At 49.1% G+C, this 14,777-nt stretch overlaps 1 protein-coding gene across 2 annotated transcripts in view; it reads right to left on the bottom strand.

The window, feature by feature from the left end:
- LOC147701721 (BAR/IMD domain-containing adapter protein 2-like) overlaps positions 1 to 14,777 on the bottom strand; it is a 389,617-nt gene that overhangs the window by 120,043 nt on the left and 254,797 nt on the right. For both annotated transcript variants that reach the window (XM_086930340.1, XM_086930341.1), the window contains exons 7-9: positions 8,978 to 9,130; positions 3,474 to 3,689; positions 1,899 to 2,139 (exon numbers count right to left, since the gene is read on the bottom strand). In XM_086930340.1, the coding sequence (XP_086786466.1) occupies positions 1,899 to 2,139; positions 3,474 to 3,689; positions 8,978 to 9,130 (610 nt within the window). The remainder of the gene's footprint in view (positions 1 to 1,898; positions 2,140 to 3,473; positions 3,690 to 8,977; positions 9,131 to 14,777) is intronic.

Here is a 14,777-nt window from a genome sequence, read left to right as displayed (position 1 = left end):
TATATATATATATATATATATATATATATATATATATATATACATATATATTCACAAAAAAGGTTAAAGTGACGTTATAGTTAGGCATTGTAATAATATCTTAATTTACATTAAAAGGATAAAGGACTGTTATAATTATATTGGAGCGTCAGTTAAAACATACTGTTTTAAAGGAACAAACTACTGAAATTCAACAATTATAGTCATATCAATTAATTATAATTGGTGGCCCTCACTATGCATGCACAGTGTTGCCATCAATGATGTGATGTCAGCCGTTACAGTGATGTTATCAATGATGTCATAGTACATGTCACAAATGATGTAATATGAGAAGTAACTAGCAGCGCATGGCAAGGGCACGAATGTGCAGAATTATCGTCTCAAAGCTAACCCCTTACAGTGAAAGAGATGCAGACATACCCTGAGCTTAGCAAAGTAGTGTGTGTCAAATGTGCAGGTATGCCGCCGGAATACAACACAGTGTTCTCACAAACACAGAAAATGCCAAGCTCGCTAGTGTGAACTGCACCCTCAGCAAATTCAAGTCGGATGTGAACAATCTTTGAGTGCCAGTCTGTGCTGTTGCAAATTGAAACATTAGAAGTATGTGCTGTGTTGCTCATAACATAAATTACTACTATAGGAATTAATGTAATTCAACTGTTGTATTTTAACTATAAGACCAGTTATAACATTTGATATACCCTTTCCCCTCTCTCTCTGCCCCCTTTTCCCTCTCCTGTTCTTTTTCCTATATGAAATATTTGCATGGTATTTTATTTCTATACTGTATTTTACTGCTGTTATATCTTATATTCTTATCCAATAAATGTTCTTTTAAAACTTAAAAAAGAAGTATGTGCTGTGTCAAATGAATAAAAAACAACTCTTGTTACAACCTAAAAAAATAGCCCTCTCCACTGCACCAAAAGTACACAATACCACATTGAGCTATACCAAATCTATGAACCCTGATGTGCCATATCCACAACATACTATGCTGGGATGTTATGCATGTTAGCATGTCATCGCATTACCTGCTGGGTCAGATAAACGCACAGGTACCGCATCATGCAATGGTCTTAGCGCAGAATGGAAAAATAACAAATTGCTTGGCTGAAGGAGTTTTACAGAGGGGGGATATGTAAATATGAAATTGTTTTTCCTGAGCTAAGTCTGTCGAGAGATTGAAATGGTTATTATGGTGTGGGCAACCAATCACGAAAGGATCCTCAAAGAACGAGGACCATAATTATGGCATGGTGAGGGAACGCAGCACTGCACATCACCATGCTGCGCTGCGTAGCGTTACAGGGAAAGGGCAGCCATGTGCTGTATTTAAAAGAATACGATGCAGTCCTGCCCTGGTCCCAGTGCTGGCGCTGTTTTGGCTGCCTGGCTCCAAAGTAGGCCCCCTTGCACCATGGTGGAAGGGTGCCTGCATTGCAGACACGATTGCTTTTGTGCATGAAGGAACACTCTCCTGCATAAAAACAATCCTGAGAGGCATATTCCTCTTTCTATGGGTGCTGCACAATGCGGCATGCATAGAAAGAGGAAATAATGAGGAGAAATAAAGATATTTCTCCTCGTTACACCACATCTGGAGAGGTGTATCTTTTTGGGACAACCCCAGATTTACAAGTTCTTGTAAATCTGGTGATAAGTAAAAATCCATGGGAGTTGCGTGACAACATCCATGCAAGTGGCTTTGCGTGGCTTCAAATATCTGTCTTAAGGTTTACGTTGCTCTTGCACTACGTTGCGTGGTGCAAGAGTGACGAAAAAGGCTTCATAAATAGGCCCCTATGTAAATAGAAACACTACAGCCCTGGAATGGAGTAAAATGCGATACAGCAAAACAACAAGGCAGTGTTCAATGATGTGATGCTTACCCAGTGTGGCCAGTCGGTTCTCGGAGGCTGGTTTTCGGGGCATAGGAAGAGTGCAGGAGTAAACATCGCTGACCTTCAGCAATGGGGGTGTCAAAGAGGCGGGGAGAGCTGGCTGTGGAGGGCACTGTACAGCAGCTGGAGGTGGTGGCTCACTTGGAGCAGGAGGTCCCATGTCCTTCGATACCCGCGCCCGGTGATGCCCTCCATTGGGCAGAGGAGGCACTTCTTGGACAGACATTCTCTGAAAGAGGTCAGAAGAAAATAGCTGCATGTTTGCAAAACTGAATTATCCAATCCATAACTTGATTGTGAGTACGTCTTGCCTAATGGCGTGGTTCTACGAACACTGCCTCTCAGACACACCCATCAGGATGTCTGGTGAGGTCTCAGGCTCTTCAGATGGAACTGACCAATGACATCTGATTAATAATGCTGCAAACCTGTGAACAAAGCACATGTCAACCTAATGTAACTGAACAGAGCCATTCTGCTATGAAGCCAGAGAGAGAGCAGAGAGGAAGACTCTTGTTGCTTCAAATTGGATCTACTAAGTTAAGATACACAATAATGGTATTTGGATTAAACACTAAATGTAAAAAAGCTAAGGCACCAACGTACAGGCCGCTAAGGCTAGTGTCAGATCACCATCCGACTACACTCTCAGTTCCAGGCGCCAGCTTAGAAAACCAGATGAAGAGCTAGAACAGCGTGACAGTGAAGAGACACATGGAACTTTACTTTCCAGAAGGTCTGCTCACTGGGAGAAAAGACATTCTTGTTGCCAGTTAGCGAAACAAGAAGTCTGACAGCTAACCCTGCTTCTGGGCGTCGACTGATCCTCCAACGTCCACCGACCTCAGGTTCAGTGCAAGGAAGCATGTTCTTATTAATTGATCGAACAGTCAATTGGCCAAACTAGTGTTCCAGACGCCATCACTGACACTGTGTCACCTTGACATGGCAACCTAGGCCCATGTGTACAGAGCTGGGCCTCCACAGTCAGCACCCGGACCAGCACCTACCGGGCAGCTGTAACAAGCGGATTACCGGAACATTAAGCTACCCCCTTGGGGAGCGCCAAAAATAGTACACAAAAATCCATCTCAGCTGATCTCTCATCTGACCAATGCCATATTTTTTACGAAGAACTGTGCCAATCAGATGAGTGGTTTTAAGCTATCATGTGCCTGTAGGAAAGAACAACTGAAATTCTCCAGAAATACTGGTTCCTGGCTGGAGATTCAATTACCCCCTTGTCACATCATCGAAACAGCATCAACTAGTTACTGGCTCGGCCCTTGGTTCAGTTTCAGGAAGTTTCAGGAAGGTGCTCACTTTTTACAGCTATTATCCTGATATTCACCAGCCAGGGGTGTGGGCAGGCAGCACTGGGCTCTTGATTTGTAATTGTGCTTGTCTTGTATCCCTGGGCATAGCTTTGTAGTTCTGCCACTCATCAGCCAAAGCCAGCCCTTCTCATCACATCATTTTAGGTCCCAACATTGCAATTGGCTCTGAAGTTGTCACTGTTCACAGTGCACCAGTGCAGTGTTCTTTCAAGCAGGAGTGACTTACATGATTGAGTGACAGCCCACCACCACCAAGGAGAGGTGCCAGCTCTGGGGGCACCTCCAGTGGTTTGGTGCTGGGCACTGGCTCCGAGATGACGGGCACCACGGAGGAGTTGTTTGCAGTTTGCTTCACCAGCACCAAGGCTCGCTCGGGTAGTTTGGTTGGCTGTGTACACGACTGCTGCCACACGGGCAGCTTGGCACTCAGGAGCTCCTTCACCTGGGATGAAGAAGAAAGTCAGTAAGACCAACGCAGGCAGGCCGTAGCGGAAAGAAGCGCTGGGAGTGAGGGGGTTGCTGCCAGCGAGGGGTACAGGGAAGATTGAAATAAAATTCATGCAAACATTGCAATGGTGTAACAGCTGCGATAACAACGTGTACTATTAACTTATCACAGTCAGTCTAGTCAATTGGTAATCGTGACTTGGTATCACAGAATAACATGGTATGCTATGCTACTGGGTATTTGTGTAGCGCAGCATTTGTCAATGATAGATATGGCCTCTTGGAGCTTTGTGCAGGCATCAGTCTGCGGCCGTAATTCATCCTGCGGAAGTTCTACTTTCTCAATTGCTCTATTCCCTGGTTCCTCAGGCAAGCAGATCAGACGGAGGGATAGAAAGAGAATCAGGCAGGTGTGCGCCTATCTAGCAATAGCTCAGCAGAGCTGTGGCTCTGCTGTTAGTGGCAGGTGGGCCTGTGTGCTGTTAGTGAAGGCGGGCTTCTGCTGTTAGTGGCAGGTGGGCCTGTGTGCTGTTAGTGACAGGTGTGCCTGTGTGCTGTTAGTGACAGGTGTGCCTGTGTGCTGTTAGTGACAGGTGGGCCTGTGTGCTGTTAGTGACAGGTGGGCCTGTGTGCTGTTAGTGACAGGTGTGCCTGTGTGCTGTTAGTGACAGGTGGGCCTGTGTGCTGTTAGTAACAGGCGGGCCTGTGTGCTGTTATTGACAGGTGGGCTTGTGTGCTGTGAGTGGAAGGTGGGCCTGTGTGCTGTTAGTGGCAGGTGGGCCTGTGTGCTGTTAGTGAAGGCGGGCCTCTGCTGTTAGTGGCAGGTGGGCCTGTGTGCTGTTAGTGACAGGTGTGCCTCTGCTGTTAGTGGCAGGTGGGCCTGTGTGCTGTTAGTGGCAGGTGGGCCTCTGCTGTTAGTGGCAGGTGGGCCTGTGTGCTGTTAGTGGCAGGTGGGCCTCTGCTGTTAGTGGCAGGTGGGCCTGTGTGCTGTTAGTGGCAGGTGGGCCCATGTATGTTAGTGACAGGTGGGCCTGTGTGCTGTTAGTGGCAGGTGGGCCTCTGTGCTGTTAGTGGCAGGTGGGCCTCTGTGCTGTTAGTGACAGGTGGGCCTGTGGGCTGTTAGTGGCAGGTGGGCCTGTGTGCTGTTAGTGGCAGGTGGGCCTCTGTGCTGTTAGTGGCAGGTGGGCCCATGTGCTGTTAGTGACAGGTGGGCCTGTGGGCTGTTAGTGGCAGGTGGGCCTGTGTGCTGTTAGTGGCAGGTGGGCCTCTGTGCTGTTAGTGGCAGGTGGGCCCATGTGCTGTTAGTGACAGGTGGGCCTCTGTGCTGTTAGTGGCAGGTGGGCCTGTGTGCTGTTAGTAACAGGTGGGCCCATGTGCTGTTAGTGGCAGCTGGGCCTGTGTGCTGTTAGTGGCAGGTGAGCCTGTGTGCTGTTATTGCAGGTGGGCCTGAGTGCTGTTAGCGGCAGGTGGGCCTGTGTGCTGTTATTGCAGGTGGGCCTGAGTGCTGTTAGCGGCAGGTGGGCCTGTGTGCTGTTAGTGGCAAGTGAACCTGTGTGCTGTTAGTGGAAGGTGAGCCTCAGTGCTGTTAGTGACAGGTGGGCCTTGGTTGCCATTATAACAGGTGTGCCAGTGTGCTGTTAGTGACAGCTGGGCCTGTGTGCTGTTAGTGATAGGTGGGCCTGTGTGATGTTAGTGACAGGTGGGCCTGTGTGATGTTAGTGATAGGTGGGCCTGTGTGATGTTAGTGATAGGTGGGCCTGTGTGCTGTTAGTGACAGGTGGGCCGGTGTGCCATTAGTGGCAGGTGGGCCTGTGTGCTGTTAGAGGCAGGTGGGCCTGTGTGCTATTATTGACAGGTGGGCCTGTGTGCCGTTAGTGGCAGGTGGGCCTGTGTGCCGTTAGTGGCAGGTGGGCCTCAGTGCTGTTAGTGACAGGTGGGCCTGTGTGCCGTTAGTAACAGGTGGGTCTGTGTGCTGTTAGTGGCAGGTGGGTCTCTGTGCTGTTAGTGGCAGGTGGGCCTGTGTGCTGTGAGTGGAAGGGGGGCCTGTGTGCTGTTAGTGACAGGTGGGCCTGTGTGCTGTTAGTGACAGGTGGGCCTGTGTGCTGTTAGTGACAGGTGGGCCTGTGTGCTGTTAGTGACAGGTGGGCCTGTGTGCTGTTATTGACAGGTGGGCCTGTGTGCTGTGAGTGGAAGGTGTGCCTGTGTGCTGTTAGTGACAAGTGTGCCTGTGTGCTGTTAGTGACAGGTGGGCCTGTGTGCTGTTAGTGACAGGTGGGCCTGTGTACTGTTAGTAACAGGCGGGCCTGTGTGCTGTTAGTAACAGGCGGGCCTGTGTGCTGTTAGTGACAGGTGGACCTGTGTGCTATTGCAGCTGTCGCTAGACAAGCGACTGTCTACTCTGCTTTGTGCAGCTGTGGTCTCAGACCCATCTCTGCTCAGGGGACTGCAAGGAAAAAAACATATGTGCGGCTCCCTTTCACATTCACTTGCAATCACAAGAAGATATTTTTGCTCAGCAGTGTGTCCATAGTGAAAGCATAGAAACTAGATCCCAGCCCTCAAACGGGAAGTATAAAAACAACAATATTTGATATGAATTTCACTTCTCTGACGTCTATGCTCCAGTGCCACTGCACCTGAAGCTCTTTTGATCGCTATTTTTCTGTAGCTGCTCCTTCTCGCCTATCTATACAGTAACTGCTTGTTCTTCTTATAATAGTCAAGATTGTATCCTCTCTTTCACCCCTAAGGCACTTTCTCGGTGTGGCTTTACCTAAAGATCGCTTATGTGACAGGGGCTATTATGGCAATATGTGCTTTTTGAGACCAAAAAACTGTTTTACTTTTAGCTAATGTTTTTCTTTTAGATTTATTAGGGCTCAGCATCTCCCCCAACAATAAAGTTCTGCAAAACCCATTACAATACCTGCACTGACAAACCCAAAATGTGGTCAATGCCAGATCGTTTGAATTTGCCAATGCTTGTTTCCCCAGTTTTACTGTCTTCTTAAAGGCTGTTGCATTGGCTCAGCAGCTCATCCCCCTTCCCACTCTATCTGCATTATTTTGCTTTCCTGCACAATCTTGACACCCTCTTCAACTCCATCAAATTCTCTAGTATCCTGGCACTCTAGCTTCCTGACTTTTACTGCATTAGATTTGTAAATTTATGAACGTTTTTAAACAAAATGCACTTGGCTTGTCTTAACCCAAGTTAAGATCTACATCGGAGGGCACAGAAACACCAGACGTCACTTCCGTTTGTCAGTAATCTCAGTTTCCCGGAGCGTAGCCTGCATCTTTATTTTGTGACCAATCCGACTGACTTCAGAGCAAGCATCCTTGTTAAAGAACGGAAGTTAAACTTTGTCTACTGCACCACATCATGGATTCTGAAGAGACGTTGGTGCAGTGAGGTCTTTCTATCTCTCCTACAGGGTCAAACCGGGAAACAACATAAGACTGGGCACCAAAATAAAAGTATCCCCCATTTGCCAATCAGGTAGCTAGAAAAATGTCCCACTCTGTAAGTCGTGCAGTTTTAAACATGTAAAAACACGCTGTGTAAGTCTTTTATTATAAGGTGTGGAAGACTGCATGCATTTGTGCGTACAGCAGGCAATGCTTGTGGTAATATCAGGTATATGAACAGTAACAACCGGCCCAGCAAACCATAACTCCGTTCTGTCAGTCCAGCTCTGACGGCAGTTCAACCCTGCTTTCCTCGGTATAAACAGAACTGTTGATTTTTAACGGGGGCTACTACTATGCTGGAAAGGCATGGGATGCTTCGATGTTAACAGCCCTGTCAGTTCACAGAGCCCTTTCTGCACACAGGCGCGCTGCATCGGGCACATGAAAGCACCAGTAAGTAAGTAGGTGCATTGTTGGTTTAGAAAGTGCCTTCTACACACACCACCACACCCTGGATAGCTAAGAGATGCCTACTCTGGCAGGTCTCTTTGGAAGGCGCTTCACAAGCATGGTCCCACCCCCACTGAGCAGCATGACACAGGCCTCACAATGTTATAGCCTCGCCCATATGTCTTCTGCTCTTAACTTAATTCCTGGCTGCATATGTGTTAACCCTGTTCGTCACCTTTTAAAACATGTGAATAAAGAAATGTAAATAAAAAAATGAAACAGGGCTCTCACTGGAGCAAGGGGGTAGTGCCAGAAGGCAAGCCCCGCTCTCAGGGGCTCTCATTGGCTGCAAGGGTTGCTGAATGCAGTCTTTTTTGGCAGCATGGGAAAGGCAGTAAGCACTACTTGGTAATTCACTGCATATGAATAGAGTGGGCCTATAAAAAGCAGCAGGGTGGGAAGCCTGAAACTGCAGGCAGCAGCACTGCCTTAAAAGCAGAAGGAAGCTGTCTAAATTGGCAGAGTGGGCAAGTATGGAGTTAGAGGAATGCACATGGCTCACACCCCTAAATAGGTGGGGCATCAGGGTTTGAGAAACAGGTCGTCATGGGTGGTTAAGGGGCTGACCCTGGCACTCTGCAATTCCAGGGTGGCTGGCAAGCGTAGGTGGCAAGAGTGCTCGACCGGATCCTAGGTACCTGGTGTCACTGCTCCTGGGAGTCAGTTCACAGTTGTCAGCCAGGATTGTGCATTCGTTAGTGAACTGCTGGAGTGTGCAGGGGGCAGAACTCAGCCCTTTTCATTTCAGAATGTCTGTGAGAAGGAGATTCCAGCAGTGGTTAGCTGCCAGTCTCAAGTGCGTGGGCCACAAACACGCACCGTGCATGCAGACAAATGATCTGCTCCCATTTTCATGGGCTTAATTGGGTCTTACTTTTAGGGCTGCCATCAACCCCCCCCCCTCAACTTCAGTGCAATGAGCGGGGGTGTTACTGGACAAATCTGTGTAATGCAAAGCAAAGTCCTGCAGATGGAGGAATAATGGGTGGATGAGGACAGAAATGAATAGAAAGAGGGAAGAAAAGAAAGATGGCAACCTACTGAAATAATATCGGACTCACTAGCATCCCTCGCTTGCTCAGTACTATTTTATGTAAGATTGAAAACGAGGCGTGTTTTATTTATCTGGCTACATCCTTCCTTACCGTAGTGATGCAGCAGTTTATCTAGGCAATATTACTCTTGCAGTAAAACTCCCGGGAAAGCATGGGGACCCTTTCATTCACATAAGACTTTCTTTGCTGTGTCTGTTTGAGGCGTGCTCCGGTGATGCACAGTTTCACTTTGGTCCTACAGAACACTATCCCAAAAAGGGTACCATAAGACGGGTTGAGCACCTGGCGCATGAGCCCAGCTTACCTTGCTGTGGTACCCACTGAAATGTTTTGAGACTGCGCACTGCCGGTCCACCAGGAAGGAGTAGCGTCGGCGTTCTTCCGTGAGCGCCGCCTTGTATCCATCTGCCACAAACTGGTCAAGCTCACACTGCTTGGTGCTCATGATCTCCACATACTAAAAACAAAGAACACAGCCTCATATAAGACCACTAGGAATGCAAGGGAGCAGCAGCAGGACAAGCACAGGGATCAAAACACCCAACTGATCCAGCCTACCTCTTGGAGCACTGTTACGGAAACATAAAGGGTGAGGGAGTACAGCGACCACATTACAGCAGCAAGATAGACTCTATCAGCCTGATTCATGAAGTAAAATTGCGCCCGCAATCGCTGCGAAAATGCAATTGCGGGCGCAATTTCCGTAATCGGCATTCAACATCAAAACAGCGAACTCGCAAACACATAATAGCGCATTCGCTTTTATATTCGCAGAATCCCGGCAGGAGAGCATTAGCGAATCGGAAAATGCGATAAACCACGGATTCTGCGAAATAAATTGCGAATTCGCTATACAATCGCAATCGGAATTCAAGAAAAATCGCTAATAGCGGAAAAACCCAAAAATCGCATTTAGCGCCGCGCAAATTAAGGACAACTCAAAGCGGGTGGTAACCATAAAAGCCATGCAAAAATTACATTAAAAAAACCGTTGGCCTATGACCAACAGGTTCAGGCCTGACCAATCACACATAAGGACAATCAGCAGCAGCAGCATAAGGAGTCCCACAATGCCAGGAATGTACATGGTGGTGAGGCGTCGAAGGCTACAGCGATTAGCACGGAGGAGACGCAGGATCCAGGACAGGATTTTCCGCCAGCCGGTCACCTTGCTGGGCCAAACCAGAGAGCAGATATATGCAAAATACAGGCTGAATGGGGAAATGATAATGCAGCTAATACAGGACCTTGACCCCCTGATGCAGCACCCAACAAGCCGTACCAATGCGGTGCCTACACATGTGCAGGTATTGTGTAGCCTGCACCTCCTGGCCTCCGGGAGTTTCCAGGGGATAGTAGCGGCTGCTGGGGGGATATCCCAGCCCACCATGTCACGCTGCCTCCACACTTTTGCTGACGCCATGCTCACCCAGCTACACAGTCACATCAAATTCCCCACCAGCCAACAGGAATTGGACATGACCAAGCTACAATTCTACAATGTAGCCCATTTTCCACATGTGCTCGGATGCATAGACTGTACCCACGTCGCCATCTGCCCACCAGCTGCCATGGAGTATATGTTCCGCAATAGAAAGTCCTACCACTCCCTCAACATCCAGATGGTCTGCAATGCTAAGACATACATCACTGACATTGTCGCACAGTACCCAGGGAGTAGCCATGACTCCTTCATATTCCGGCACAGCGGCCTCCACACACGACTGGTCAGGGGAGAGTTTGGGGAAGGACACCTACTTGGTAAGTACACTTTGTCGACAATGTCACATTGCTAAGATGTAACAGCGCAGCACAGGCAATCACCATCTGCTCCTCTCATTCAGGTGACAGTGGCTACGCCCTCCGTGAATACCTCCTGACCCCATACCTCAACCCTGCTACACCCCAGCAACGGCGCTACAATATTGCACACATACGGACAAGGAATTGCATAGAAAGGACATTTGGCCTGCTCAAGAGCAGGTTCCCCATACTGCACAAGACAGGTGGGGCCATGTATTACAGTCCTGCAGTGTGCTGCCGCATTGTGGCTGTCTGCGTAATACTACATAACATAGCAACCAAGCACCGGATACCTGTCGACATCTCTGGCAGTGAATCTGAAGGGGACAACCGGCCACCTGCACATGCGCGCCATGCACGCGGGGAGAACCCAGCTGAAGGCCACAGACGTCGCAACCACATCACAGTGAACAGTTTCTAGTGCACCCTCTTCCATCACCCCACAAATCAATAATGCATGCAAAATGTAATAATGACACAACGCTAATGTGTGTAGCAAAATAAATGTATTTGTTTGAATCACAAAAAAGGTACCAGTTCAACTATCTTCCACTAACAGTATTACAGACTACTGCAGTGTCAAAGGACAGGGCAGGCTTAAAGTCAGCCTGTGCCTGTTATTGTCTAATGTACTCAAGTGCGCCTCCTGCGCGTTCCGCCCAAGCGCCTCTGAGGCGCATCCTCTTCCGGGGCTTCTGGACCTGGCGTGGGCCTGGTGCTGCGGCTGAGTGGCGGGATTTGTGAGGCAGAGTGGCTGCTGATGGTGGATGCCCCCTCACTAACATCATCACCCCCAACAGTGGAAGGTATAGGAGGAGGGTGTAGTGCCGTAACCGCCGTGCTCAGGTGCTCCAGGACCCTGGTCATGTCCTCACAGCACTGGACAAGTTGGTGCTGCTGTGCCAGTGACCGCCGCGACAACTGTGAAGTTGCATTGGCAGCAACATAATTCGACCTGCTGTAGGAGGCCAGCCGGCTCATGAGCTGATGGTGGCGGCGGCGTGCTGCACTGCGCTGTGTGGTCATCGCAGCAGTGTTGGCCTCCATGGCTGCAGTCATGCGGGCCATTCTCTCACCCACACCTGCCATGGCTGCAGTCATGTTGTCCATGCGCTCCCCCATACCTGCCATGGCCGCCGTCATGCGGTCCATGCGGTCAGCGACTCCGGCCACATTGCGCCCAATCTTGTGGAGCTGGAGCTGAATGTCGTGCCTGGCGCTGATGTATTCTGAACATGCGTCTTTCGCCGCTCAAACGCGCCAGCCCCTGTCCATTGCCCCTCCTGCTTGCTGGAGTGGTGTGCTGGCGAGACCTGTCACGCCTGCTCTGCTGGCCTGACAATGTGGCTGGCCGCTGTGTCGCAACTGTCGCGGGCCCAGATGTTGTAGCAACAGCTGCTGGTGGTGTCACAGCAGGCGTTGGTGGTGCGCCAGATGCAGGGGGCTCAATAGTCGCTGGCCTGGCAGCGGCTCTAGGTGGTGCGGCAGTTGCAGGGGGCACAATAGTAGCTGGCCTGGCAGCGGCTCTAGGTGGTGCGGCAGTTGCAGGGGGCACAATAGTAGCTGGCCTGGCTGCGGCTGTAGGTGGTGCACCAGTCGCAGGGGGAACACTGCTGGTGGACCTGGCTGCTGTTGTTGCAGCGGCAGGGGCTGGTGCCTGGGTTGGTGGTGGCACCTCCTCCTCCTGGACCTCCTCATCAATTTGCAGCCTTTCACTGTCGCTGCTTTCGCCGCCACCTGTGAGGGTAAGTGGACGATCATTAGTTGCATGTATCTGGCAGACGTGCAGTTGCTACATGCATGCTGGGTGACATTCCCTGAATGGCTGTGGCTTTGCGTACTTTGGAACCTGTCTGGCTGCATTGTGGTACTACTACATTGTGGCCACACTACATCTCCCACAATGCTTCAGGGCATTCCCTGATGTGCAACAATGGCATGCCTATGGGACATTAGGGGAGCCTATTTGGTCATGGACATTCATAGGGGACAGGGTCGCAGTCGCATGCCACTTACCTTGGGTGTCTTGGGTGGTGCGGGATGAGTTGAGATGTGTGAAGCCTATACACGCCTCCCTCTCAAGGGTGTTTTCCACCTGGTCCTCCATGGGTGTGTTGGGAGGGACTGTAGGTCCGCCACCTCCAGTGCCCGTCGACTCTCCAAGGCGCTCCGCCACCTTCTCTTTGGCACGACCTCGGAGGTCGTACCATCGTTTCTTCAACTCCTCTAGTGACCTATCGGCCACTCCCACGGAGTTGACAGTGGAGGCAATCCCCTGCCAGATCCTCCGTTTTTCTTGCTCCGGGACCCTCCTGGAGTCTTTACCGAAGAGTTTGTCGTGTCGTGGTTGGCCACCACCCCTTCAATCAAATGTTCGAGCTCCTGCTCAGAAAATTTGAGCTTCCTTTTCCGCCCTGAGGTGTTGCTGGGGCCAGGAACAGGTTCCTCTGACATGGCAGCAATGTAGTAGATGAGTGCAGATCACCAGAATTGCAGCAGCTCTCCCACTTGCTCCCTCGAGGTCTGCCTCACTGTGGTGAATGGGGGTGGGAACTGGCTGCTTCCTGGTTGTGATGTCATCACTGGGCTCGAAATGCGACTTCCCGTTTACCCGTTCTCGCGAGTTTGCGGTCTCGCAAATAGCGATATCGCAAATAGCGATATCGCTATTTGCGAGTTCGCAATCCCGGCGCGGGTATCCCGAAATAGCGATTTTTCTGCGATTATCGGTAATCGCAACCGGAATTTGCGCCTGCGTGCGAATCGCATTTTTTAATCGCTAATCTTCATGAATTCAGATTTGCGATTTCTCAATAGCGATTCGCTTTTTTTCGCTATTACAGAATCGCAAATCCCGTTTTTCATGAATCAGGCGGTATGTGCTCTGTATCCAAGGAAATGTTTGTTGTCTAATTGTAACTTATATTTTGAATATTTGTTCTACTTTCTTAATAAATTCTTTGCCCGGCTGGGTATAAGAAAAGTGCATATAGTGTCCGATTGTGGTCTATATGACATTGTGTTGAAATAATGTTCTAGGCTTAGGACCTTTGTTCTCTGAAAATAATTGATACCCATGGTCCCGAGCCATTTAGTGGGTCCCCTTGTTTTTGACAAAACTGTATCCAAGGAAGGGCATTTACAAATTCCTCTTGTACTATTTGAATTATGAACTAATATCTATATGAGTCTGTGACCTTTTCAGATCCATTTGCAAACGTACAATGGCAGTAATTATGAGTTTGGCAGTCCATGGGCTACCGCTGCAACGGCGGTCCGACTGCTATATTACAACGTTGGCGGTCAGACTGCTCGGGATCTGCCATCTCTCGGGGGTACCATGGGGCAGCAATATGCTGGTGGTGCTGCTGCGGCACAGCCAAGCATATTACGACTTCCCAGACCTCCACACGTTTTATGGCGGTGAGCCTGCCATGAAAAGTGTGGCAGTCAGGATAGTAAGTGGGCCCTAAGGGGACCCTTTGTGCCCCTGTGCATGGGGATGAATGTAGCTGGGAACATGCTGTGCCCCTCTGTGTTCATGCACCCCTGATCCTGCACGGCATGGACTGCACAGTCCATACTGTGCAGGAACGAGCTTTAGTGGTCCCTCGGCGCTGCAGTTTCAAGGCTCACGCACCACCCGCCAGCTCCGGCAGTGGGTATCGGGTGGTGTCGGTGGCGGTGGCGATCGACTCTGACGGTGTGGGAGCGGGTGTTGGCATGGCAGCCCTCTCCCACAAATCCAAAGTCGTAATCAGGCCCTATGTCTCTTAGCCAAACCCATTATGTATTAGGTAACAGTAGCGGGAAAAATCAGTCTTGACCAGGATGTTTCTATTCACACATTCTGCAAATGAAAAAGTCCAAGCAAGATGTCAAATACATAGTCAGTATTACATTCAGACTTGTATTCCAAATTGGCTAAAATCCTGAATAGGTTACATGGCTATATATTCCAACAGGCATACATATGCTCATTGATATTTATATATTACATATATTTTATAACACCATTGTAGCCCAAGTCAGTGTATTTTAACCAAAAGTAACAGAGAAAAGGTTCTATGTTAGAGTACAGAGGCCCATAATGTTAAAAAAATACCACTTCAACTACATTGCTTATCCCTACATTGACAAAGTAATTATATATTTGCTATTCTTAGATCCGCATTTACTTACCTTAAAAATATAGTGGTATTAGATGTATTAGAAGCAATATTTTAATAATGTGACATAATGCATGTAATATAATGACCTCTTGCTCAGTGAAAGGATATCCTCAAAAATGTTACACAGAA

Source organism: Lissotriton vulgaris, chromosome 7, assembly GCF_964263255.1.
Source record: "Lissotriton vulgaris chromosome 7, aLisVul1.2, whole genome shotgun sequence".
NCBI lineage: Eukaryota > Metazoa > Chordata > Amphibia > Caudata > Salamandridae > Lissotriton > Lissotriton vulgaris.
This window is presented reverse-complemented; position numbering and strand designations above follow the sequence as displayed.